The following is a 27133-nucleotide window of genomic DNA, read 5'->3' as shown; positions in this document are numbered from 1 at the left end:
CAATTCCAAGTGTATCGACGCGTTAAGTTCACGTGTTTTTCTATCAAATTTATCGCGTCGCACGATGAGAACTTTCGGAGTGATTTGCACATGACATTTACATGCCAAGTCGTATTCACGTGTTAAACATGTGATATTACTATGTGCCTTTCTTTCAGTTAAAAATGCTGCAGACATTTCTGAAGCATCCGTACAGACAGTTTGAAACCGCTTTCGGCGCCGCCGCCGCCGCCGCCAATCGCGCCATCCCTTTTCCCCTCACGCACGCGTACCGCACGCCATCTCCCTCACTCCGATTGCGCTCAACTCGTGCGCGCGCCGCTTCAGTTCAGTTGTCAACGGCAGCGGCGGCCAACAGCGGGGACAAGACCGCGACGACGGTGGTTTGTTGTTATTCTGGCGCGCTCTTTCCTGGCTTCTGGTCGCAGCTCTCAACTCCCGGCTCAAAAGTTTGGTGAAAATGTTGCACCGGTAAAACGGATCCCCCCTCGAAAGTGATACGGAACGCGGTCAGTTTGGCGTGAAAAGTGATTTTTCGTGAGGCGCAGCCTGTGGCGGATTTTATTCCGCGGAAAAAGTAAGAATTGCGCGTGGGGCTGGGGGTGAAATTGGGCCAAATAGGGGGCGGTGTTGTCGCTAACCTAGAAGTGCGAAGAAGGCCTCGGAGGATTGTACTTGCGGAGGAATTTCGGTGATTTTTTGAATGAAAACGGTTCGTGAGGGCGGTGGGGGAGGAACGGAGTGAGGCGGGATAGGGGGGCATTGTGAATCCGGAACGTCGCGCTGGGAGATTCGGGGGTGGACCGGCGTTTCTGACGTGAGTTTTTTTTTGACAGTGACATTTGCGATAGCTGAAAGTGCGGGAAAATTTCCCGGCAAAAATGTTTTCGACTTGTTTTCCGGATTTGGATTTGAGTGAAAATTTGGCAATTTTTTGATGAGGGGTGTTGTGAATTCAAGTGCCGAAATTAATTGAGGAAGAACCAGGGTTATCGGAACGTTTCTTAGGATTATACCCCTCGAAATCTAGAACACTAACTACGTGGCCACTAAGAAAACTAAAATCTTTGAATTTCAAACCTTAAAAACCTGCCAACTTAAATCCAGAGTTCCTTTTAAATCTTCCGGTGAAAAATCCGGGAAGACATCCCACGTAGACCCACACATTCCGCGCGCCAAATTTGACCCCACTTCGGGAGTCTTCCTCTTCGATTCTTGTTCCGCGAGCTCGCTCTAGCTCCTCTGCGCAAGCAGCTCAGCTGCGAAGGAAGAAGAGGCGCACCGAAAATTTCATTTCGTGCTAGAATTTCGAACGTGTTGCCTCGCGCAGATTTCGCCGTGCCCGATTACGCGCCTGTTCCCACCCGGATCGTGCCGGTCCCGCCGGAACTCGGTGCCCACTGTAGTGACCCATCGCGTCCCGTAGAAATCCCCGCGCAAAAGTGGCCATTTCGAGGCAGAAAGCGGCTCGGAAAAGTGGTGTTAGCCGAGTCAGCCATTTAATTTTTTTTCTTCGCCTCCTTCATTCTCGTGGCCTTCTTCGGACTTGTAGCGGTGATTGCGCCCGGGTCTATCACCCTCCCGGTTCTGGTTCGGTGGAAGGACGGACACACCGTCTTGAGGAAGAAGTTCTAAACGGGTGTGATTTCTTGGTGTTCTTCAGATAAGTTTAAAAATTGTGGGTGGCAACCTGAGGAGAGATCTCACCAGCCCCGGAAGCAGATCGTCCGGTGTTCCGGCGCTCCAACGGGACGATTCCGGCAGCAGGAATCTTAAACTAGCAGTAGCACTACGGTGTGCCGATCATGGACCAATACAGGTAAGCGCGATTTCTCTACCTGGAAGCGCACCCTCCTTTTTCTTACTTTTTAAATCGAGTTTTCTTTTGCGCTGATCCTTCGGGGATCGAAAGGACCCTGGGAAGTAGGGACGAACAAGGCAACCCTCTTATATGGAAGGTTCGCTCGCAGCGAAGGACACCCATTTCGTGTGAAGCGGATTCCTGGAAGCTTTAAATTTCAAGGGTGAAGTTGAACACACATAGGCAAAGGATCTTGGCTTCATTCGATCCTTGGGTGTTGGAAAATCATTGAATGAGATATGTCCTTGCGCGCTGGGTACGGATCCGGGCGAAGGTCGGGCCTTACACTTTGGCGAAGGAAGATTCAGCCAACTTGGCAGTATGATTATGAGGTCGCTCAGTGGCGTAGTTTGAGTGGGGGTGATTCGAGTTGGAACATTTAAATCGTCTTGTTAACTAAACTTTTCAAGTTATTAACAAACTAACGTTACTTAATTCATCTGCAAGCGACAACGTCACATTTATACTTTCTTTTTTAGCATTCCAATATCTCTTTGCAATGTTAGCAGATTTCCAGAATGTATTTCGAATATCAACTCTAAAATATGTAAATAAAAAGAAAACTTACAACTAAAATCATAATCCAGCATAAGAAATTCTTTAAACCCACCCAGAAAAGTAAAAAAAAAACATGTCTTGAACTGTGAAATGTGAGAATTTGAGCAACGTCTGTTGACGAGAAGTGGAGGAACATCAAGGACGCCTTCGTCACTACCAGCGAGTATACTCTACGGATGCTAATAACTCTGAGAAAAAAGTGGATTTCGGATGTCATCTGGGTGGAGATATGGTTATTGTAAGTGTCAGGATAAAAGTGGCAAAGACACGTACTGACGTACCCGATTGTTAACCTGAAAGAGGCGGTGAAGCGCAGTGATAAACAGGACAAGACTGCTGCAAAATCTCGCATCCAAGATCGAGCCTTTAGTACCAACCGACCAGATTTCAAAATTAACCAGTAGGAACCGAGTGAACCTATTCCGAGATTGAAAAAGCCGTGAGGTGTATGAAATCTGGTAAAGTGCCAGGGGTTGATCGGATCGCCGCAGAAATGCTCAAAGTTGACGCCCAGAGTCAGTTGGTGACTCAAGGCTGGTGATGTAGTTGTAAAGGTCAACACTTCCCAGTACCTTGGTAGTCAGATTGCGCTTGATGGTGGCACCAAGCTCGACATATCCACGTGGATCAATCCATGGGGTTTTGCACCTTTTGGCAATCAAACCAAGTCAGCTAGTACGAAGCTAAGGATCTTGCACGTCAAGTGGTTGTTCGTATCGGGACAGATCCCGTCGAAACTACAGGTCTTTGTGAATTGCTGCTTATTTGCAATTCCCATACACATCGAGATCTGGAAGATCCGGGACATGGAATACGTAATCCGCACTTGCTCGTACAAACCCGAGCTTGTGAGTCAGGTAGCATTTGAAGCGTCTGAAAATGTATTGCGTCGGAATCCGACTCCGGCTTCAAGAAATTTAGCAACTCCCACTCAACTCCAGCAAAAATGTTGAAAATCAGCTCCGGCTCCGGCTTTGCAGAATTTGCTCACTCCGACTCTGAGTCAAAAGTGATCGAATATGTAAGATCAAAATGAACACAGAAAAGTGGTATTTTACCAGAGTCACTAACACTTGTGGTGCTAATAGAAATAGCAGAGAGATTCATAAAATTATCGTCTACTCATTGATGCACTTTTAAGAGTTCGGTGGAGATTTTCTGGACGGTTTTTCGTCGATGCGGAAAGTTTGTTAGTTAAGAATTATTTTTTTAAAGTCTCTCCATCGCCGGAAGAAGAAAAGTGTTGACAACACAAGTTTGACACCTCCTTTACACGGATTTCACACACACTACAAAACGTAAAATTATCAGGAGGACAGATTCAGATTCAGCGGGCAAATTTACATGGAAAATTATATATTTGGAAATTTTTCGATTTTCGTTAGGGTGGTCCCATATGATTTTCCCTTGAAAATTAGACTTTTTCAAATGAAGATATTTCGAGTTTAAAGAAAAACACCCCTGAGATTGCGCCTTTTCGAGATATTTAAGTTTTGAATTTGCATCTTTTTTACATTAAAATCGATGTAACTTTTGACCCTTAAGTCCAAATTGACTTGGCAAGAAATGAAAATGTTTGTTTTTTAGAGCTCTAAAAGTGCCCTGAATACCACTTTTCTCTAAGACTTAACCCTGAATTGTCACGTTCAAAAAACTGATTTTTGAAGGTTCGCTCAGATGCTTTCTATAAATTTGGTCGTAGAAGGCGTAGATTACGACATTAAATTTTGGTGTCTTCGACAAAGTTGCTTGGATTGGCAAGCCCAACAACTTTCTAGAAGAAAAAAAAAAATCCCAAAAATATTCCTGAAAGGTTAGATTTTGAAAATCACCCTAATTTCCAAACAAACCAAAAGTTGCCCCTTTCCAAAAAATCATCATTTTACGGAAAATCAATTTTCCACCAAATTTTGCGATCTGGACCACTGTGCAACGGTTAACCTAGCAATCTACGGTTTTTTAAAAGGGTTTCTATGAACCACATAATAGAGATCTCCACGGTTTCTCTCACGCACACCACGATTCTGTGTTAGTATTTGTATTTAAAGTATTGTTTTGGTTTTGATCGATTGTGATTGGCTGAATTCCAAGCAGCTGATTTTGTTTACACTATTTTTACGCAGACATAGGCAAATCGAGTGGTCTAGAAAGCCTTCATAAGGAGTCCGATTCAGGCCAATTCTCGTTGAGTCAGGATACACCGTAAGTAGCAAGTTGGTTTGACGATGTGGTCTATATTGAAGTGACGTTTCTTGGGGTGTCCCCGCCGGAAGTGGGAGACATGGCACCTGACGACTAGGCCACCCCGCGACAACATCCTGCCTTCTCAATCTTTCCATAGCTTCAATGGTACGGAGGCGATGATTTTGTACGGCATTCCTCCTAAACCTCCCTACACTAACTTTTTGTCCTGCAACTGCTCGACCCAGAATCCCCGGATGTTCCAAGAACCGGTAAATTATGGACCTTCATATCTAGATTGTGAAACCAGACCAGATCTGATACTACAATAATTGAAATTAAAAAGTTATGTATTTAGGATCATACAAATCTGTGTTTGTTGTGGAATTGTGGTCAGAGACATCAAAAACCTACATTTTGATCCATTTTGAGGATTGTCAGGTTAAAATTTACAAAATTATAACGAAAATTTTGTGTTTCTAAATATACGTCGGAACTTGCAGAAAACACTACATTCGCCCCTCGTGATTGGGTGAAAACACAAGGGCGGAAACTCAATTTGGGTTGTTTTGATTGATGTTGTTGATTAGTCCTTTTGTTTTTTGCTTGTAAAACTACGTATTTTCGGAATGGGTGTTTTAGAATCAGTTTTGTTCGCTTTATATGATTCTGACAATAACTCAGTTTGTTTACATCTGAGGGTTTCGCCCTTTTGAAAAGTTGTTACTGAATTAGAGCACTTAAAAGCTTGTAATTTGGAAATCGATGCACTAATTTGGTTTATCTGTGTCTGTTCTATCCGAATCGAATTAAAAATAAACAAATATTGTGCAGTAACAAGGTAATAACTGCTGTCTCAATTCACCACATGTGTCCCGATTCGCCCTAGATGACGGTTCAAAAAACACTCTAAAAGCAAAAATTGTAAATTTTGATCCCTTGAAAAAAAAAACTCTAGATTTGAAAGACAATAGTTTATAGGACCTTTTAAAAAAACTCTGGATATCAACCACGCCGACTTGCAGGACTTCGTCACCTACAACACCAACAGATCATTCCCACCTTCACCTACGATCTACGCCCATGACTTTGTTTCCGCACTTGATTTTCCTGCTGCTGCGGGCTTCACAAAAAAACAGCCGCGCGCGCTGCTGCTTCAGCGTTGACAGCGCGCCAGAACTTTAATCAGCGCCTTTCCTTGTTTTTTTTGCTCTTCATTTTTCCCTCCCTTTTTTTGGTTGGCCCCATAGAGCTTTATGACGTTTCGCGTACGCACACTAGTGCACCATCTGATTTTGCTGGCCGGACAAAATTTAACCTCAATCTTTTTTGTGTACGTACACACAATACATGCGCACGTAGAAACCTCTATTGCTGCTGATTGGCGCTCAAATCCACAATGTTTTTGTTCGTGCTCCCCTTTGGTCTGCTCGTTCGCGATTTTTCCGCGCGCGCCGTTTTTCGGAGAGAGTCTCCCCGCTCTCCTTTTGGGGGGAGAATCTCCACGTCGTCGTAGGTGACTCTCTCTCTCTCTCTCTTTTCGCACTACGTCACGGGGCCGCGCCAAATAAGCGGCTGGGCCATTTAAATTTCGCGAAACCGGTCTTTGGGTCGCCGGAGCAGGTTCCCCCCACTCTTGAGAAGAGGCCAAGAAACCATGAATGAAGCAGGCTCCACATCATCTGGTTCGCGAAGCGGACGTCAAAATTCGCGGGGGACGAATGGAGAAATGAAAACAAAAACTGAGCGATTTCTGGCAGATACAGCAGATCAAGAAGAATGACGAGAAATCGGAGAGAGAAGAAATCTGGGCGGGAAGAATTCGGCGCGCGAATGTGGATGTGGAGATGGAGATACACGAGCGCGTGATAGGTTTACCTCCTAGTCATCCCACTTCATCTGGTAAGGAAGTGGCTGGTCGATCGGCGACCCCCCGCAAGGGTGGATCGAATTTTGGGTTGTGGAAGGCGTTTTTCGCGGGAGATTTCGTGGTTTGGCGGGATTTGATAGGAGTAGATTTTGGAGGGAATCAGATGATTGAGATCGTGGAATCTGGTTGAGGACTAGGTTCAAGACATCGGGAGTTTTGTGGGATTTATTTTCAGTCAGATAGCCTATAAAAGGATATCACAACCAATCTTTAGACTGAAAAATTTCTGATACATGATCCACGAACGCTCCTTTGTAGAGATAAACGCAAAATATAATATATTTAAATAAAAAAATAAAACGAGAAGTAAAGCTGTTTATAGAGTGAAATTGGCCCAAAATTACCTCAACACGGCGAATAAAATCGAATGAAAAATGTTTGGCATCAGAGGGTTAACTACACGAAAATTTCCAAAACACGATAAAGTTAGAAACCTTATTTTCTGAGCCTTTGGAGAAATTAGCTAAAATTGCTTGATTTTTTTCGCTGTATTCAAGTCCAGTCAAATTTGACAGAACCAGTAGAAAAAATATTTGTTTAGAAAACATTTTTGCTTTCCGACAGTCAGTGTTGCGATTTTGAGCGCTCATGAGCGAGTATTTTTCGCTCATTCATGAGGAGGAGCGCGCTTGCTCAAGTTTGCTCCTGCTCATGATTGCTCATAAATTTTATGAGCGAAAATGCTCATTGCTCGCGCTCGCGTTGTGTTTAGTGGAGGCTGCAATAGTCTTATCTCAATAATATTGGGTGAAGATATTTTTTCTGTAAATTTTGTTTTGAAGATTCAGAGTTTCGATGACAAATTGTGATTGTCAACGTTATCTAAAGAAATAATCCGATTTATAAAAAAAAAGTTGATAAAAGAGTAACGCGTGAAGGTCAACTATTTAATTTAACTGAAAAGTATCTTTTAGGAACACAAACAAGTTTTCTAGGAAATACATTACATCATTTTTTTAATCGTGAACGTTTAGAAGTCTGGGCAACTCATCTTGCTGAATCAATTATTTGAAAAATAGTTTAGTGAATAAATAATAAATCTGTGTCTTAGATGAATTTCAATAAACTATCTTATTTATAAATGAGTACCCACAAGTAAAAATATGTTTTAATATAAAAAAAATCAATTGTCTTCCTGTTAGCAGCTTGTTTAAGTCCTACCAATGCCGTTCCTTGAGAGTTTAGTCTAATTATGAAAGTTAAAATAATAAGCTAAAAGGATTGGAATTCTAAGCAAATGTGTCTTGATTGCAATTCAGCCATTTTTCATTGATCGTGCAACTTGTATTTTTAATTGTAAAACTTTGACAAAAAAATACTATAAAAATAAATAGGATATTCTAAGATTTTTTTAATTTTAAAACTTGACTTAAAAATTAAAAAAAACATGAAACTCAATTATTTTCTAAACTTCAAACCCCATTTTTTTAATTTATTCAAAAATTTCAAAAAACTAAGATAAAAAGTAATGAAAAATTCTAAAATTTTAAGATTTCAGCATTTATAAACAGAGCCTAACAACTACAAAACTTCTTAATTCAAAAAATAATACTGCAATTTTAATTTGGAAAATTCTTATTTTTTAACCAAAACTTAAGAAACTCTTTGTTTTTTTGAGAAATTATTATTTTTTTAATTTTGACGACTTAGCCTAAAAATTAAATAAACTCAAAAATTTAAAAAATTTAAGCTGGAAAAAAATAAACTCAAAAATTTTAAAACTTAGTACTTCAATATTTAATGAACAAATTAATAAAAAATCAAAATTTCGAAATCAGAAAAAAAATCAAAATTAAAAAAAATATTTCAAGGTAAAAATATAGAAAAAATCTAAAATTACAATATTTATAGACTGAACCCATATGCAAAAAAACTAAAAAAAATCTCAATTCAAAAAATAAATTTGCAATTTTAATTCTAAAAATTCCTAGTTTTAAAATTCAAAAAATTTAGAAATTCATAGTTTTTTGAGTTTTTTTCTTTATTTGCACAACTAAGCCTAAAAATTAAAAAAAAGCTCTAAAATTTAAAAGTTAAACTCAAAAATTTTAAAATTTTAAACTCCAAAATTTTAAAATTTAAACTCAATAAATTAAACAATCTAAACTCAAAATTTTAAAACTAAATACTTAAATATTTTATGACAATTTTATAAAAAAAAAATCAAAATTTCAAAATCAGAAACTAAAAACTAAAAACTAAAAAAGAAATATTTGAAAATTTTAAAAAATATTTTAGGATAGAGAAAAATTCTAAAATTTTAAAATTTCAACATTTATAAACTGAACCCACATTCAAAAACTACACAATTTCTAAATTCATAAAACAAAACTTCAATTTTTATTTGGAAAAGCCTGGTTTTAAAATTTGAGAAATTCTTATTTTGTTTTAGAAACTCTCAGTTTTTTTTATTTTGACAACCCTAAAATTTAAATTTTTTAAAACTTTAAACCTATATATTGTATGACTTATTATAATTTATAAAAAAAAAACAAAATTTTAAAAACCAGTCAATAAAAAAAATATTTTTTTATAATTTTAGTAATTTTAGTACTTAAATACTTTTAAACATAAATAACCATAAAAAACTGAAAACTTAAAACTTAAAAACTTCAATACAAAAAAGAAACTTAAAAGCATAAAATCTGCATACATAAGCTTTATAAAATGTTTGCTGAACAGTTAAACATCTTTTTTTAGTCCTATTTATGGAAATTTAAGTACATATTGAATATATAAACTTTCAAATATGTGATTTTTGAATATTAGTTTTTTTTAATCCAACTTAAAAATTGAATTTTATTTTTTTAATTCTTTTTTATACGGGGTTTTTTGTTCCTTACCAGCTCTGTACTACCCCAGCTCTATATTTTTATTCTCTAGTTAAACATCAAATTCAAAAACAAATACTGTTATAAAAATCAAATTAAAATAGATCTTTTATTTTCGCAAAACTTGAATAACAAATTTCAATCTCTGTAACCAAAAACTAATCGAACCCAAACTCTCCTTCTCCCAACTCGCTTTCCAGCTCCGAGGATGCCAGCCGTTCATCGTCGATCGTCGCCGCCGCCGACATTCCAGAGCCCCAGCATCAGCACCACCAGCAACTGCCCCGGACGCGGAACGGCCGGAAACGAAAGTACATCGCGGACGATGCGGTGAGTCGGGGCAACTCTCCTCAATCTTGGTCAAACGAGTCAAACAGCAAGATGTAACAGTTTTCTCGAAGAGAGAAGAGAAATCCTCGCACTAGGAAGGACACAACAGCGAAAAAAAAAAGTCGTTACATAGCTTCAACGCCGGGTGTATTGGTGCAAGGATCGAAGAAGCAGCCAGTTTGCGCCAGATGTTACGCGTCGTCGCGCGTCGGCATTTAAAGGGTCCTATTTCAAAGTGGGCTGGACGACGACACAAGACGACACGCGGCGAAGAATTGAGTCACTAGTCCTAGTCCGTTTCGCTTGGCTGACCTTCGCGAAGCACTGAACTTGAACTAGTTGGCCCGAACGACTTAGTTGGTTGTTGTGCTGTTGGGATTAACATTTTGCGCCAATTTTGGACGTTTTTATTTGCGCGTTTCTTTCTGCGATTGATTTGGCTGATAAGGTTTCTTTTTTATTTGGTGAAGAAGTTTCGGTTCATTTCTCGTAACAGCAAATTGGAGCTAGTTTCTAGAAGAACCTCACTTGACGCCATATCTTCCAGAGTCAACAAGTGGTTTGGTGTTGTATTTGCTATTCCCAGAGCGCTGGATATTCTTCGTAAAAAAGGAAGATTGTGTGCGCCCAGCAAGCTTTCCAAGCCACAATTTGGCGCGTTTTAGACAGATTATGCTTTCCCTCCAGATTTTTTTCTTCTCCTCCTCTCTTTTTTATATACATTTGCTATATTTACTATTTGGTCAATCTTTCTCCCTGGCACGTTATGAGTCCTTCTTGATGTTTTTTTCTTCCTTCGGTTGGCTTATCGTATCGTGGAGTGGATTTAAATGGACAGCCCGCAGCCAAAAAAAGGGAAGAAATCTGCTGTGGTTTGGGGACGTGTGACGGAGGGATAATTTGAATATTTGGTTGAGCAGGACGAAGACGTCGAAAGCGAACGAGGAATCAAAATAAACAAGCCGACAGCGCAAGATGATGGCTCGAAAAGCTGGTCTTGCTGCTGGAAGCAAAATAAACCGGTTGTGTTTTGGGATATTTGAACGTATACATCTAAAGCTGACTCTTTTAGGGATGGTCAAATTGGGTACTTTTGAAATTGTTGCTAGAAAATTGCAATTTTAGCCAAACCTTGTAAGAATAAATTATGATTTATTTCCGTTCGAAATAAATATAACACTTTTATAAATTTATTAAATTACCGAATGTATTTCAAACATCAAAAGACACAAGTACATTTGATTTGACAGTAATTACAAAAAATATATTAAGTTTGAAATCAATTTTCTTCTAAAATCTTGCTAATTTTTCATGATTTTTCGTTACAGTTCAGACTCGATTATCCAAAGCCTCAATTTTGCAAAGTTTCGATTATCCGAAGATTTTTTTTTATTTTTTTTAAATTTCTTTCTTTTAACATAAAATTCAAATTCTGCGACCCCATTTTAGTTAAATTTGAATAGCTGATTGCCTTTTAAATTTTAATTTTTTTTTCGATATTTCATCACCGCCATTTTTGCCGCCATATTGGATTTAAAAAAATAAATCACTAGAGTTGTTTCCGGATCCAGTCTCCGGATAATCGAGTCTGAACTTTAGCATGAGTTGTAGTTAGCTCTAATCTTTATGAATAATTGGAATAATTTGTTTAAACTGTCAAATAATTTACAATAGAACTCCGTATTCACTTTTCAAAAGGGCGAATCCCTAGATGTAAACAAGCAGCCTATTCCTTTCTTACTTGACGTCATTAGAACAAGTGGGATAAACTGTTTGTTTACATGTAGGGATTCGCCCTTTTGCAAAGTGAATACGGAACGGGTGAGCAACTGGTGACCCCTACACAATTTGCTGATTTCGCGCTTTTTTTGTATTTTTTTATTTGGATCAAACTTTTTTAGCTCTAACATTCCAAAATAGCGTAATATTGCATATTTGACCCTTTTGAATTGTTAGTCTTGATTCCAATTTTTTTTTAATACTTTGTTTCGAAAAGATCAGAAAATTTCGCAAATGAGATATTGGTTTTCTGCTGCTCTTATCTGGTCCGTCCCATATATAAAAAGTGAGTGCTGAGATAAAACTGTGACAAACCCTAAAAAAGTTTCACCATTTTTCCCATTCTTAACTAAATATTTCTATAGAATTATTAATACAGTTATTTCAATATCAGTCCTAAAAACGCTACTACTATAAATTTGATTAAAAAATTCATAATTTGGAGGTAAATTTGAGAAATTTCCAGCAAGATACCAATATTATGATATCAAGGTAGGCTTGAACATTTACAACACAGTTTCAGCCTGGTTCAACTGTTATTCTCAGGTTTGTAATTTGTATTTGTTTGTAATTTTCTAAGTAAATAATTATAATAAATTATAATAAAAAAAGTTTATTTCAGATTTATTTGCTTTAAATAATGTATTTGATAAAGTTCCTGGATATGAAAATAACAAACGATACAAATAAAAATCACAACTGCTAAGCCCTTGAAAATAATTTTAAAAACTATGGTTATCGTTGGTGGAGTCTCTCCCAGAACCAGGATCAATCTTATTCATTCAAGAAAAAATATAACTAATTTTATGGTCTAGATATTAGCCATAACGGTATGTATTTTTTATTTTCTTTCCGTGGTTGTACATTTCAAAAGAAAAAAAGTCACTAAAGGTTTGGAGTATCTTGTTTTTAAATTTTCAAATATTTCTTCAGAAATGAACAATTAATGATATTTTCAAGTTATACGTTCTCTTAAAAACATATTTTGTTGATTTCAAATAATTTCGCATCCATTCAAACGACATTTTTATATGAGGAACTGACTTGCCTTTATTTTGCATATGGGACAGCACGAAAGTCATATTTATTTTGGATTTTTCAGAACAAATACTACTTTTATATTCAATAGGCTAAAAGAACGGACTAGATTAGAGCGGCAGTATTGGAATGATTGGAAAATAAAAGGCTGTTTGGATGATACTAAAAAAACTTAAATTTTCGTATTTCTTTTCCTTTTGGGGAGGTGAGGCAACATAGGACAAATGCCCCACCATCCTCACAAATTGGTTCTAAATTTGGCCAGGGGATGTCCAAAAAAGACGTAGTTTTCAAAACGTCCATATTATTGCCCCACTTTCCTCGTTGAACTGGGCGTGGACACTATTTAAAGAAAACGAAAACCTGGAATTTTTCAGTTAAAATTAAGTATAAAGTGGCTATACAGTGGATTCTCTCGTTGTCGATATGGAAGGAGGGAACGACGCTCCTTGAAGGGACTGAAATTTTTATTGACAGCTGGAGAAATATTGATATCGAGAAGATTGATAGCCAGAGAGTTGACTGTATCTTCAAAATGGTACACGTTTTCAAAAATCTTTTACATAAAACACTGAAGTAAAAAAAAATGTAGTAAAATTTCTATTTTCCCAAAAAAACAACACATTTAAAAAAAAATCATAAACTCGGTGGCAAATTTTTTGTTCATTATATTTTAACGGCTCAAAAGTTGTGATTTTTATCCCATACAACATCAAACATAAAAAATGGAATTTGGGATTATTTTTCCGTGTACTTTTCTCTGAATAGTCCTCATCAATACCTACAACTTTGCCGAAGACACCAAACTGATCGTACGTACAGTTGCTTCAAAATATACAGATTTTCGAATATTTGCGTACCACTTTTGTACACCCAAAATTCAGAATCGAGATAATCGTTCTCTCAAAATTTATTGAGGGCTCAGTGCCAAAATCGATAGAATAATGGTACCAACTCACACCATCATAACAAATGAGTTCATTCGTTAGTTGAATCAATAAATCTCCAACAAGTGTCATACATCGACTTCTGACTTCTCCATGGTCACTAAGCTGTGGTGGCCGAGGCAGCTAAGTCATTGGATTGGTTTGTCAAAGGTCTCTGGTTCGATTCCCGTTGTCGACACATTTGGTTTTTTGTTTGACGGATGAACTTTTTTTGCAAATGAACCTCGAGAGAATAGTTCTATCGCCCATCTCGAGTTGTGTTCTCTGCGTCCGTGAATGGTACCACTATTCTCTCGACTCGAGACCATCATTCTCTCGGACTAGCGCTGCCAGTTTTGGGTGTATGGACAGCTGCCAAAATTGTATGGAGCTTGGGGAACAAATTCAGATTTCTTTACCGAATTTGACCGAGTCACGTAGCCTAGTGGTAACGTTTCCGCCTCGTAAGCGGTAGATCGGGGTTCAAATCCCGGCTAGGACCAACACAACTGGTGATCTTTTCCCTTCTGGATTCGATTGCTTTGTAAAGGGAAGGTAGTGAATCGTCACAAGCTGGACCTTATCAACGACACCTTAGGAAGGCGACCTATGGCATGTTAACATTAACCTTAACATGTTAACATTAGTTGAAGTAAAAACAGAAATTTAAACATCGTTGGATTCGTTAGTGTATCAAAACTGTTATTTTGTTATTTTGTATGATAATGAAGTTTAGAATTCAAATAAATTAAAAATGCGATCTATCTGGATTTTTTTCTAGGAATCCCTTCGCTCTTTAAAGCATTGTAAAGATGAGGAAATTTAAATACCCACCAAATTACTAGTTGATTCATAACTCTTCTGAAATGCCTCAACCCAACGAGTTCCAGACAATGTTTACACCCGGCAATGTTTTGGCGGGAAACTTCTCAACGCCAAGCGCATCGCCAGCTTTCCTCTACTTTTGCTCCCTATCCAACATATGGTTATGTAAAATAGGGGAAAGTGGGACAAAACTAGCGTTCGCATTCATCGTTGATCAACCACTTGTTGATCCTGCCAACATGAGCTACCCCAAATTCCCTTATTAAAGGTTCACCCTCGAATGCTTTCCTAGCCTCTTTAAATATACATTAAATAATAACTAACCCTACAGCAAGGCAGCAACGAGCTCCCATTCCGATGCACAGTGACAAAATGAAACAAGTTTAGCCTTAAAAAATTGCCTTCTTTTCAAATACATAAACCAGTCAATATACCCATTACCAGTTCTTTGCGCACATATTATCCTTCCTCGAGTCTTTCCCTATTTAGTTTTTTTTTTCGTGAGTTCTTTTTCCCTCCCTCTCGCTTCCTTCACCAAACTACTTTTTGACGAAAGCTAAATGATACCAAGTCGAACAAGTTGGTTCTAAGAATGTATCGATGCGCGGGGTTTGTGTGCGTGTGCAAAAGGTAAACAACGTGTGTGTGTGTGTGATTGTACGACCCGGCAGGATGGTGAAGGAATTCAACGACCCCTTTACATAATATTTTTATTTCACCCTTAACAAGCGAAAAGAACGACAAAGGTAAAAAAAGGCAGAAATGGCCATAAACTTCGAGTGGCTCTTTTTTAAGGCTGTTGTTGTTGCGCTGCCAGTAAAAAAAATTAGTGTTGGCGTGTGCTCTCATTGTTTTAGACTAGGGAGAGTGGCGGAATTTATGGGTTGACCAGGACTCACGCGGTTTGGGGAGAATTTCGAACTTATTCCAGAAATTTAGCACTGCGCAATTTAGTTCAAGGTCGAATGCGATGTCCTCTGGCATTTTAAGTCGTGCTTTCTGGTTTTAGATTTTCAGAGGTGGAACCTATAAAATGTATGGCAATTACTAGTAAGAGATGTTATTAAGTTCCAGCTTTGTAGCAGTATGACTGTTTTGCCTTCCATACTGAAATCAATCGAAAAATGATCTTATAAAATTGACCTTCTAGGCCCACATTTGGTTAGACTTATCAACTCAGAATAAAATTCTGAACAAATTTCTGTGCGTGTGTTGTCCAAAAATATGCACGTCTAGAGTTTTTTTTAAAAGGTCCTACACACATATGAAACACAATAGCTTATAGAACCCTTAAAAAACTAGACTCGATTTTATCGACTTTGGCTGAACGATTTTTGTCCGGATGTGGTCTACTCGGTCCAGTTTCGGGTCCTACAGCTTGATATTGAAAATTGTAAAGTTTCATTTAGTTGTTCCAAAGTTATGATGGAAAAACTTTTTAGACGACTACAGAAAAGGGTGATTCTCAACATAACCTCAAATGCCGCGCCACGTAGAGTGATGCCATTTGCTTCAAAGGTGGTGTCTGTATTTTCTTGACAAAAAGTCTGCAACTTTTTTAAATCGAGAAATTAGACGAAATTACAGTGCAAAAGAGAGGAAGGCTCCAACATCGTGAAGGTGGATTAAGTAAACAACGTTGTTTAATTATAATTTTTAGATATTAAGATCCTGAAAAATCTTCTAAAAACGATAATTTTTGCTTATTAATATTTTTTTCCTTGTGTTAAAGTTAATTTTGGACCGGTTTTTGTTGTACATTTTTTAAAATCTTGTTTTTTTATCGTGCTTGATTTCTGTCATTATTTGATTGTTTTAGGCTTTTTCTACTATGTTTTATTCCGATTGAGCAATTCCAGCCCAAAACAGGAATTTTTTAGGTACTTTTTTTTTCGACCCTCTCCGATTTCAATGAAATTTTGTAGACATGTTATCCTAGGCATATATAAGCCATTTTTGTGTATATGGAGCCAGTTACACTCGATAATGACATTTGAGAAGGGCGTGAGTGTTTTAAATATTTTTGTATTTCGTAATTTAAATATTGCTGTATCTCGAAGCCGTAGCATCGTATCAAAAAGTGGTCAAAGACAAACTTGTAGGAAATTTGACGGGCTTTCCGAAAAAAATACACTGAAAGAAAAAAACACTCCACATTTATGTGATTTTTTAATTTTTAAGTTTAAAAGTCAAATTTTAGGGGGAGCCCACGATTTTTTTTCGTTCAGAATTTTTGTGAAAATAGCCTGAGATATTACAAAAAGACTTACGAAAAATTCAGGATGGAGCAACTCGCCTAAAAAAATACAAAAATCATTTACTGAAACTGTTTTTTTGAAAAGTGCTCTAAACAAATTTTTTTAAAACCGAATACGGGAAACGATTCTCCAGACAATTTTACATAAAAGTCTCCATATTGACCATTGTCTTAAGAAAAATCCTTGTGAAGTTATAGCGGTTTGTGCTCATAACTGAAAACATAATATTTTTTCAGTGTAGTATAGTAACCTGGATAGTAAATTAGCTTATATCTGTAAGCCCATGCATCCAATTGAAATGTGGTCTAAGACAAACTTATGGGAAATTGGACGAGCTTTCCGGTAAAAATATTTTCGAGACTGAAAAATCAAGTCGGTCATATAAAAATTGCCAAAAACCATCAAAAAACCTATTTTTTCAACATTTTTATGTTTAAAACCGCTGTAACTTCACAATGATTGGACTTAGGACAATGGTCAATATGGAGACTTTTATGTAAAATTGTCTAGAGAATCGATTCCCGTATTCGGTTTTTGAAAATTTTGATGTTTAGATCACTTTTCAAAAAAAACAGTTTCAGTAAATGATTTTTGTATTTTTTAAGGTGAATTGCTCCATCCTGCATTTTTCGTGAGTCTTTTTGTAACATCTTAGGCTATTTTCACAAAAATTTTGAACGGAAAAAAATCGTGGGCTCACCTTCAAATTTGACTTTTAAACTTAAAAAATATAATTTAATTCAAAATGTTTGGAAAATCATTATAAAATAAGTGATTTTTAAAAATCTTTTTCGGTTTTTCAGAATAACTCAGTATCCAGCTTTTTAAGCGAAAATGGCGTTCGAATGGTGAACGCCCGAAATGTCAAAATCACGCAGTGGTACCAACATTACGAAAAAAGTGTGCCATGGCATGACAGAAGCATTTTTTTCTTATGTTGGTGCTACTGCGCGATTTTGACATTTCGGACGTTCAACATTCGAACGCCATCTTCGCTTAAAAACCTGGATTGAGTTATTAAATAAATCGATTACTCTAGGAAGTATAACATATATTTTTTACATTATTTATTTTTATTTGAAATGAAATTGAAAGTATCTAAAAAAGTAATAAATTCCACTGCAAAGGTTTACATGGCAGGGTTGCCAGATCATTAAAGTTAATGACACTCAGCAATTTAAAAAATCAATTTATTTTAAAGTAAAAACACAGTTAGATAATATAACAGGGGATAGGCGGTTTTCTGTTTAGTTCTATGATAATATTTATTCAAAAATCCTTATTTATTTTAAAAGAAGTGCATATGCAACATGTTTGTTGATTGAACTGCTACCAAATTTTCTTACGTATCGCAGTTAAACCCTAACCGGTTCATCCCCAATTTCAATACCCTCCTGCCAACTGCCACAGATGTCGTCCTCCCTTAACTCAACAAAACTGCTTCCTTATTGTAAATTTAAATCGCCTCCTTTTGCCAGTTTGTGCTCCTTTGCTCCTTTTTTTGCTTCTTTCTTTTCGTCCTCGCCGACAGCTGCTCGAGCCAAGAAATGCCGTTACAAACAAACTGCTCCTTTGTTCCCGGCGGGAGCTCTTGCGCAGCCCAAAGTGAACGTCGTCGTCGTCGTCTCAAAAGAGGCAAATTTTGTTTGACTCTTTGAAAAAAATCTGAACAATGCGTTTCAAAACAAGAGGAAAATGAAGAGGTTTTTGCACTTCCGCGATGGTCAGCTGATCGGTGCGGTCAGTTGGAATGTGGCTGTCCTTGCTGTTTGTCGTTGACTACTTCCTGGTTCGGGTTACAGTTTTCGAGTAATTCTCGAAGAAGTCTAAATGTTTTCATTTCTCCCACAGGACATAGAGAACCAGCGACCTGCCAAGCGCCATGGCGGCGAGCGGAGATCCCCGATCGAGGCCACCTCCGCCCCGACCATCCCGCCCCCGAGTGTGGCCTCCAGCAACAGTGCCGCGTCCAGCGTACCGCCCCCATCGGTTCAAAGCAGCAGCCTCGGCGAGTACCCGGCCTCCACCTCCTCCGACACGCAGAGCTCGTCCGAGTGTTACTCCACGACGGCCGAGTTCGACCTGTTCCCGCTGGCTAGTCCCCCGTCCATCACCAGCGTGCTGAGTCCGGCGACGTGCGACGCCGCGTCCCGCTCCAGCTGGAACACCAAAGGTGACACGACGCCCCACGGCCACCGCAAGCAGCACCAAAATAGTGATAATAGCAGTAACAATAGTACCAATAAGTCCCGCGTGTCGGCTTCCGGGCCGGCCGCCCTGTCCTGCTGCGTGACGCCGTCCGCAGATCTGCGGACCTGTCCGCTCCCGGCGCTCGCCTGGGCCAAGTCGACCGAGGTGTGGCGGCTGATGTGCCGCAAGGACGCGAAGGCGTCGCTCGAGCGGGAACCGAGCATGTTCGATCAGCATCCAGGTAAGATTTTGTTTTTCTTTATTCGTATTAAGGGGAGTACAATAAAATGATGATGAGGGTAGAGAGGCTGGTTCATAAATTGTTAGGGTCATTATGGAAGTTACAATAAAGTAGAGTTAAAGTTTATGGTTTCAGGTAGACATCCTCTTCGACATTTTTTGTTATCTTAAAAAAGGTTAGGGTGACAACTTGACAAATCTTGAAAAAGGTCAACTTTAAAAAAGGTTCGTTTTCTTTACTCTAAAACCATCCATTTTCAGTTGTTCTACTGAGAATGAGAATGACAATTGTATTTTTGTGGGAGTCTTCCTTGTGACCATAAAAGCCATTTTGCGATTCCATATAAGTTTCCATTGACAGTTGTCCATAAAAAAAGGTTTCTAAATATTCTAAGTTTACTAGAATCTGTATCTTCAGAACGCAATTATTGATAACTTCAGTGTCTTCGGCAAAGTAGTATACGTTTCAGATAAAATAGTCAAATCTAGAAAAAATAATATGTGTAAAATCGATTTGCGCAAAAAGCTTCCTTTTTTAATTTTTTTTGTTATGTTTTCAATCACAAATAGGGGAAGGTGGGGCAAGAGGAACAATCAGGGCGATTGTTCCTCTTGCCCGTAATTGGTCGTAATTTCTACAATTTTGATTATTCCCAGTATGAGGAATTGTTGCTAGCAATGCAATTAGCTGATTCTACTACCACATAACCGCCAAAATGACGTAAACGCCACGGGGCATAAGATTTAATTAAGTTTTTTTCAAAGCCTTTGTTTTCTTATAATATTTGGAAAGTACAAAATAAGGCTTAGGGTACGTTTTAAGGCTCATTTTATCAAAATGCTATTTTTCCTAGATCAGTAGTGTCCCTACCAATGACTTGCACCTATTATAAAGTATGATTTAACTTTTCGTTATGTTTGTAGAGAGCTTTTAAAAATTCTTGTCCAGATGGGGCAAGTGTACCATATGGATTTTTAAATACATTAAAGTACTTAAAAACTGATGAACAATTGTTAAAAAAAATTGTCCATGCAAAATATAGTGATATTATGAAATTTTACTATTTATCATCTAAGTAATAATTTTTTTCGTAAAAACGACTAAATTATTACCAAAATATTATTATTTAATCTAAAAATGAAAGAAACGTTTCAATTACATTCTAATCTGATGTATCTAAGTGATAACAGTTCAATTGTTAACAAATTAACATGTTGTCTCATGCACTGATCCTTTTGCCCCAACGGGTTGTTCGGCTTGCCCCACTAGTTGAGTAAAACGTGCGTAAAATCAAAAATTTTAAAATCAATTTTTCACATTGAAAAACAGGATTTTTAAAAAACTTGTTCTATCAAAGTCTTAGTCAAGACCTGAAATAAGATGATTATAAAAAAAACCGACAGATTTTTAACGTTTTTAATGGGTTAAACGAGCATTTCCTTTGCTTGTTACACTTGCCCCACTTCCCCTACAACTTTCAGTCATAAAACACGGGCTAAAGTTACTTAGCCATGCTCTTAATTTTTTTACAAAGGCATAATTTTTTGAAAACATTGATGACTAATTAAACAAACAGACAAAAAAAACACACTAAAATACTAAAATTTCCAAAAAAGTCTGTGTATTGCTGACAAAACAATTTTTTCCATCGACGTTAAATTTGAGATTACAGTTTTTTTTCGTTTTTTTCCGAATTTTCTTATTTTTAATTTCAAATTTGAGTTCTCCGTCCCGTTTCTATAAAATTTTAATAGATAAGGCTGGTACAAATATTTTTAAAAGTTTTTGTCACCCCCCCCCTTCAAAATTGGCCCGAAAAATCAGGGGGCAAAAAAAAATATTTTTACAATAAACTTCAAAATTTCAATGAAAATTCAAGTGCAACCAGCTGAAATCAAATTAAAATACATTCTTCTGCGTTTAAAATCATTTTTAGCATGTTTGGGTTTATTAAAAAATCTTAAGATTTTTTGAAAATTTTCGATGCAAAATCTGTTTTTTCGATACAATTTTCGTTTTTGTCAGATGTTAGATTTTTTGAAAACTAATGATTGCAAAACAACTGAACTAGTGTAAAATGCATTTTAAAACACTTTTTTCATTTAAATGTGAAGACTATGGCTTGTTATTTAAATTTTTATATTTTTTTATTTTTTTGCCCCCCCCCCCCTTGACCTCGGCCAGGGCCGAGGGACAAAAACTTTTTTAAATATTTGCATCGGCCTAATTGTCTATCAAATTATCAAATGCATTTTCTCAATATTTAACCATCTGCTTCTGTTGTTTTATAATTTTCTTGCTTTATTTTTAGTATTTTATTTTGCATTTATCTTGTTTAGTTTATGTTTATTTTTTAGTATTTGGCCTATTCTACCACCTCTTATCACTACATTTTGCTTTGCTTGTTTTTGACATTTTCTGCTATAGAATGGCACCATCATCATTTTAATTGTAAAAAAATGCGTAGAGGCATAGTAGTGGACACTACAAAAACTGCTGTTTTTTTATTATTTTTATTGAAAATGTTAGTAATAAACACAGCCAAAGTTGACCCCTAAAAAAATACATGTTTAAAAACATTGGCAAAGTCTCACGAAACAAGTCACACTTCCAACCTTGGAATATTCTTGAATTTTAGGATTTCTTCTTTCCAGTGGCAATATCTCAGCAACTAAGGGTCGTATTAACAAAGTTCAAAAAAGCAAAATATAGAGAATTTTCTCAGCTTTTCAAAAATATTTTTTTCAAAAGTGGGCAAACATGTGCACTAATTTAAAAAAATGAAAAACTGCGACTATTTAAAAAAAAAGTCACTTAGAAATGGATTCAATTTGAAAACGGTGCACTTTATCAACATTTCACTGAAGTACTTTTTGATTGCAAATTTGATTTTACATCGAAAAATTAAGTTGAAAAATGTTTGCGACCAATATTTCGATTTTTTGAAAAAATCAGTATTGATTCAAAAATTCATAACTCGGTCAAAGATTTTTTGCACAACCTGGAAATTTCAGAAAAGTTAGCATTTTATGTCCTCTAAAACATATAAAAAAATTAATAAAAATAGTGTTTTTTGCAAAACAAGTTTTAATGACAAAAAGTTTTATAAAAAATCACCAATTTTTTTTTACCGTGTATCATTTTTTTTCAGTGTAGTCCATATACATACCTACAACTTTGCCGAAGACACCAAATCGATCAAAAAATTCCTTCAAAAGATACAGATTTTTGAATTTTCATACATCATTTTTGTATGGACAGCTGCCAAATTTGTATGGAAAATATGGATATGGACAAACTAATGATGCAAAATGGCTTCTTTGGGCATACCGAAGGCACCAAAAAAGTTTCAGTCGGATTAAAAAATACAAAAAAAATCGAATGACCGAAATCTGAGAGAACTGCTTCAATGCTATATTAACATAAAAAATTGGTTGAAAAATGGGTTTTTGGCGATTTGTTAGATCGAAGCCCGTCTGAAGGCGGAGTTAGGTTGTAGAGGGTTAATCACCGACATTTTGGCAGCCATGTCATCCGAAGTGAATTTTTTCCAAGTCCTTCGCACAGTCGAGTCTGGAATGTATTTTTTTTAAATCGGTATTTTACGAATGTTTGGGTATTTTACACTAAAAACTCTGCTGTAGTCAAAATCTATACCAAATTTGGCGTCTTTTGATATCCAAATTAAAAAAAATGTGTAAATTTGAGTTTTTAACAATCGGTATTTTATGAAAATTTATGTGAGTAGAGGGTCGAATTTACTCTCCATCCGCATTGACTGTTCTTATTTCGGATAATTTGTGTCCTTCTTTGGTCTCTTTTCACCTGTCTCTTTTGTGAGAGGATCATCGACTTTCTAACTTAATTTTTCTGTTTGTCTTTCTTCTTATTTTTTATTATTTTTTTTTAAGGCACAGTCTTTGTGAGGAGATACTGAGCTCGACTTGCTCTACATCCGCATTGACCTTTTCTCATCAATGACATCGTTTTGATGGAAATAGCTTCCAAATTACGCTTAGTCCATGTTCTTTTATGTAACTTTTCATAAAAAAATGTTTTTCTAGTTGTTACTTAAAAAAATAAAAAAAGGTTTTATTAAAGTGTGGACTCCATAGCTTGCCGAAACAAACCTAACCAACTCTTACGTTCTCCTTTCCGCAGGCCTGCAACCCCGGATGCGCGCCATCCTGCTCGACTGGCTGATCGAGGTGTGCGAGGTGTACAAACTGCACCGCGAGACGTACTACCTGGCGGTGGACTACATCGACCGGTTCCTGAGCCGGAAGAAGGAACAGAAGAAAACACACCTGCAGCTGCTCGGCATCACGTCACTGTTCGTGGCGGCCAAGGTCGAGGAGATCTATCCGCCCAAGATTGGGGAGTTTGCGTACGTCACGGACGGAGCCTGCTCGGAGGACGACATCTTGCGGGAGGAGCTGCTGCTGCTCAGTGAGCTGCAGTGGAGCATCAACCCGGTGACGGTGATGGGCTGGCTGGGGCTGTACATGCAGGTCAACGTGACGAGTCGGATGGCGGAGGTTAATGGCGGTGGAAGTAGTCGGAAGCAGCAACAGCAGGTTAAGGTGGAGCCCCGGTGCTCGGAATCGTTCGTGTACCCGCAGTTCTCTGGGATGGAGTTTGCCCAGACGGCGCAGCTGATCGATCTGTGTTCGCTGGACGTCGGTCTGGCCAACTTTCCCTACTCTGTGATTGCCGCGGCCGCCGTCAGCCACACCTTCGACAGGTAGGACACGCTACGACCGCCGTGTTCTAGATTCGTTTCTAAGCTTCCTTTTTTTTGCTTCTTCAAACAGGAAAACCGCCACCACCGTGTCCGGGCTGGACTGGGAGGCGATCGCGCCGTGCGCCAAATGGATGGAACCGTACTTCCTGGTGATCTGCGACGAGAACGAAATCTCCCCGCTGGCGCTGCTCGAGTCGAACGAGCAGGTCAAGGGCAGCTACGGCCTGGCGCACGTCTGCCCGAACCTGGTCGCGGACAGCTCGCACATCATCCAGACGCACACGACCTCGTTGGACATGTTTGTAAGTGGTTCAATCGGTACACCTTGGAACATCCTCGCTAACCCCCTACTCCTCAATTTCAGGATCGTGCCGCAGTCCGTCGCGAGCGGCTCGAGGTGCTGGCCTGTATGATCCAGCAGGAGGCCTCGCCGGCGCCAATCCTGCTCGACCCGGAGGGTTTGCTGACGCCACCGGCGTCTAGTCGCAAATCGCTGGACGCCAACAACCCCGTCAGTAACGTGCCGACGCTGCTGGCGGACGTGGAGAACAAGGTGGTCTCCGCCAAGACTTGATAGGTAATGCTTCTAACTTGTTTTAGTCAACTCAACTTTGTGTATAGGAAAAAAAGAAGAATCATAAAAATCTTTAGCCAACTTTTTGTAACTTATTCCCAAAAAAACAATCATCGCTCATTAATCGGCGGCGATACACGCGAGGAAGAGGGGTCGTGCCATAATTATAGCATGCTTAAAATGTCACGTTTGGCGATTGCAGCGTGTATCGTCGCGCATTTCCAAGTTCATTCAAGTTCAGCCAATCTTAGGGGCAATAAACGTTATATTAATTACTACATCGCTAGATCTAATTTGTTATATTTTAAGTATTATGAAAAAATGGCGAACAGTACAAAGAGCGTGCCTTAAGGGATACTTTGTCGAGCAGGAAAAACATAATGCGGAATTCCAACTAAACAGCTAACAAACTCTGGAAAATTCCCAAAAACATTCTAACACTTGAAAAAAGCTTCTAACGAAATCCTCAAAATAGCATCCCAACCCAATAACTAAACCTGACACACTCTACGCTTATCCCACTAACAAACTAAAAAAATACCCCAAAATTGGACTAATCACTGACATTCCTTTTCCCAAAATTATTTTTAAAAACAAATCTCAACAAAGTATCCCTGAAGGCAGCACCAAAAACAAACCTTAACCATATTTCCATCCGTTTTTCCACCCTTTTCCCCCCAAAAACAAAACAGACGAACTCAAATTCGCCTTACCAAGCGACAGCGCGACCAGTTAAACATTTTATAGCACAGTTTTTACATATTACTCAAACGATGGTTGATAAAGAAAGAGAGAGAGAGTGAGAAAGAGAGTGTGTGGTGAGTGTGAAAAAAGTACGCTTATTCATAGAGACGTCGAAAGTTCGACAGTGTACGGCGCTTTGGCGCCAGAAAAAGACTTTAATAACAGCAAATGGTAATAATAAGTTTTTAAGTTAGGTTTTTAGAAGGACACACAAATGATAAAAGGAAGAACTTGTTGAAACACGCCAAGTGTAAGTAGATTTTAAGGGCTGAAAACAATATAACGTGTTGCGCGTGGTAACAAAGAAAGAATAACACAGTTAAGTTTAGCTCAGCGGAACGCGTTTATAATGTTAAAAGGAGGTAAATATTAGCGCTGTAAGATGATGGAGGCAAATTTGCCAACTAGGTTGAAATATGTTGTAACACGATCTATGGTAATAAATATCATATTTTTTCAAAAATTCTACTATGTTCCTTGCAACGAATTGAAAGAAATACTGTCCATGGCTACCGTACCTCAAAACCGCAAATTCGTATCACCTGGCTAGGACTCAATCATGTATATCAAGAAGCAATCCACATGCCGTTCTAACATAAAAAAATATTTTCAACGGCTTTATTTGAATTGTTCAAAATTACCCAACAAATATTCCTTAAACAAAAATAGATTGTTCAATGTATTGATTATCTCAAAATCGTATAAAATTATAAAAATAATTCATCTTACAGAACACCAGATAGTAATTACTGAGTGCTTCTAGCATATGCGGCGAGTGTAGCTAATTTAGGTAATCTCAAATACTTAAAACTTTAAAATTCGATATCTCTGGAACGAAACATATTTCTTTCTGTCGATAAGTAATTCTTATGTAAAATTGGACGGGGAATACGATGGTGAGTTCAAATTTAAAAAAATAAATAGGGCTGTTTTGAGATACGGCCATTTCAAGTTTTCAATTGCGCAATGCAGGTAGAAAAAATATTTTAATCCAAATTTTGGTCTCGGAAATGGATTCTACGTCCAATTTCCAATTTCAAAATTGAGTCTAAGACCGACTCTCTAAGATTTCTGGTTCCTGAGTTATCGTCGTTTTAAGATAGGGGTTTTGCTCAAAAATCGCCAAAAAGTCGATTTTTTGGGAGGGTACAAAAATGGAGATTTAAATGAAATTCGGGATTTTTGCATGTTTTGATAGTCTCAACAGCTCTGCCAAATTTGAGCAGAATCGGAGATGGTAATTTTCAAATTTGCATTTTTTCTTGCACACTTCAGGTGGAATGAAAGGTTCTCCAAATCTCTGAATTGCAAATGTAACATCCTGGAGCAGAACTGTTAAATTCTAATAAAAACACAATTGAAATTGAAAATTGAATAAATATTTGATTTTTGTTTTTTATGTTTGAATTTGAAATTTTTATTGTTAATCTAAAAATTCGAAATTAAATAAAATGATCTTTTTCAATTTTTCCATTTTCTTTTTTTTTATTTTAAAAATTTTGCTTGGTGCTAATTTGGTGTCAAATTTAATCTCGGTATTCATAACACGGGATCAAATTTGATTTGCACCCCAGCCGTGGATACGGCCTAAGTCAACTTAACTTTTTTTTTTCGTATTTTTTTTATTTTCTTACTTTTAACTTCAAATTTAAGTTCTGTGACCCCATTTTAGTCCAATTTGAATGGTTGGTTGTGTATTAAACTGAAAAATGCATTTTTCCAATATTTCTTCACCGCCATTTTGGCTGCCATCTTGGATTTAAAAATTCTAAATCACCTGAGATTAGTTAAGAGGTAATAATAAAGTTCAACAATCAAAAATAAGACAGCGAACTTTTTTTTACGTGATTCGGTTATCCGAAGTGAAATTTTGCCAAGGCCTTCGGATAATCGAGTCTGGGCTGTACTGCCATTCTACGCATAATTGTCCCATGTCATTTTTGGACGATTTTGACTTTTTGACATTTTTAAGTTTAGTTAATCGTATACTTTTAGAAAAGCATATAAAATCTAGTACTTTGTTCGGAAATTCATCAAAAACAACACCAAGTTTGTTTGTCCCATCGCCGAACTTCTACGCATATTTGTCCCACCAAGTATTTTCTCTCATAGAATCATTAGTT

At 37.5% G+C, this 27133-nt stretch overlaps 1 protein-coding gene across 2 annotated transcripts; it reads left to right on the top strand.

The window, feature by feature from the left end:
* Window positions 1–358: 358 nt before the first annotated feature.
* LOC120413625 (G1/S-specific cyclin-E) lies at window positions 359–25473 on the top strand. Of its 2 annotated transcripts, XM_039574535.2 has the most exons (8): window positions 359–577; window positions 1664–1819; window positions 9562–9691; window positions 18369–18948; window positions 23110–23692; window positions 23763–23994; window positions 24057–24269; window positions 24959–25473. In XM_039574535.2, exons 2-7 carry the CDS (start codon window positions 1806–1808, stop codon window positions 24264–24266), a joined length of 1749 nt encoding a protein of 582 aa, XP_039430469.1. In that variant the 5' UTR covers window positions 359–577; window positions 1664–1805; the 3' UTR covers window positions 24267–24269; window positions 24959–25473. The 2 variants fall into 2 exon arrangements, with proteins under 2 accessions (XP_039430469.1, XP_039430468.1); XM_039574534.2 differs by having other exon boundaries at window positions 360–577; window positions 24057–25473.
* The last annotated feature ends 1660 nt before the right edge of the window (window positions 25474–27133 follow it).

Source organism: Culex pipiens, chromosome 2, assembly GCF_016801865.2.
Source record: "Culex pipiens pallens isolate TS chromosome 2, TS_CPP_V2, whole genome shotgun sequence".
Classification (NCBI taxonomy): Eukaryota; Metazoa; Arthropoda; class Insecta; order Diptera; family Culicidae; genus Culex; species Culex pipiens.
This window is presented reverse-complemented; position numbering and strand designations above follow the sequence as displayed.

Coding starts and splice junctions, on each gene's coding strand:
- LOC120413625 (XM_039574535.2), top strand. Junction 9,692..18,368: donor AGTACATCGCGGACGATGCG/GTGAGTCGGGGC, acceptor TTTCTCCCACAG/GACATAGAGAACCAGCGACC. Junction 23,693..23,762: donor GTCAGCCACACCTTCGACAG/GTAGGACACGCT, acceptor TTCTTCAAACAG/GAAAACCGCCACCACCGTGT.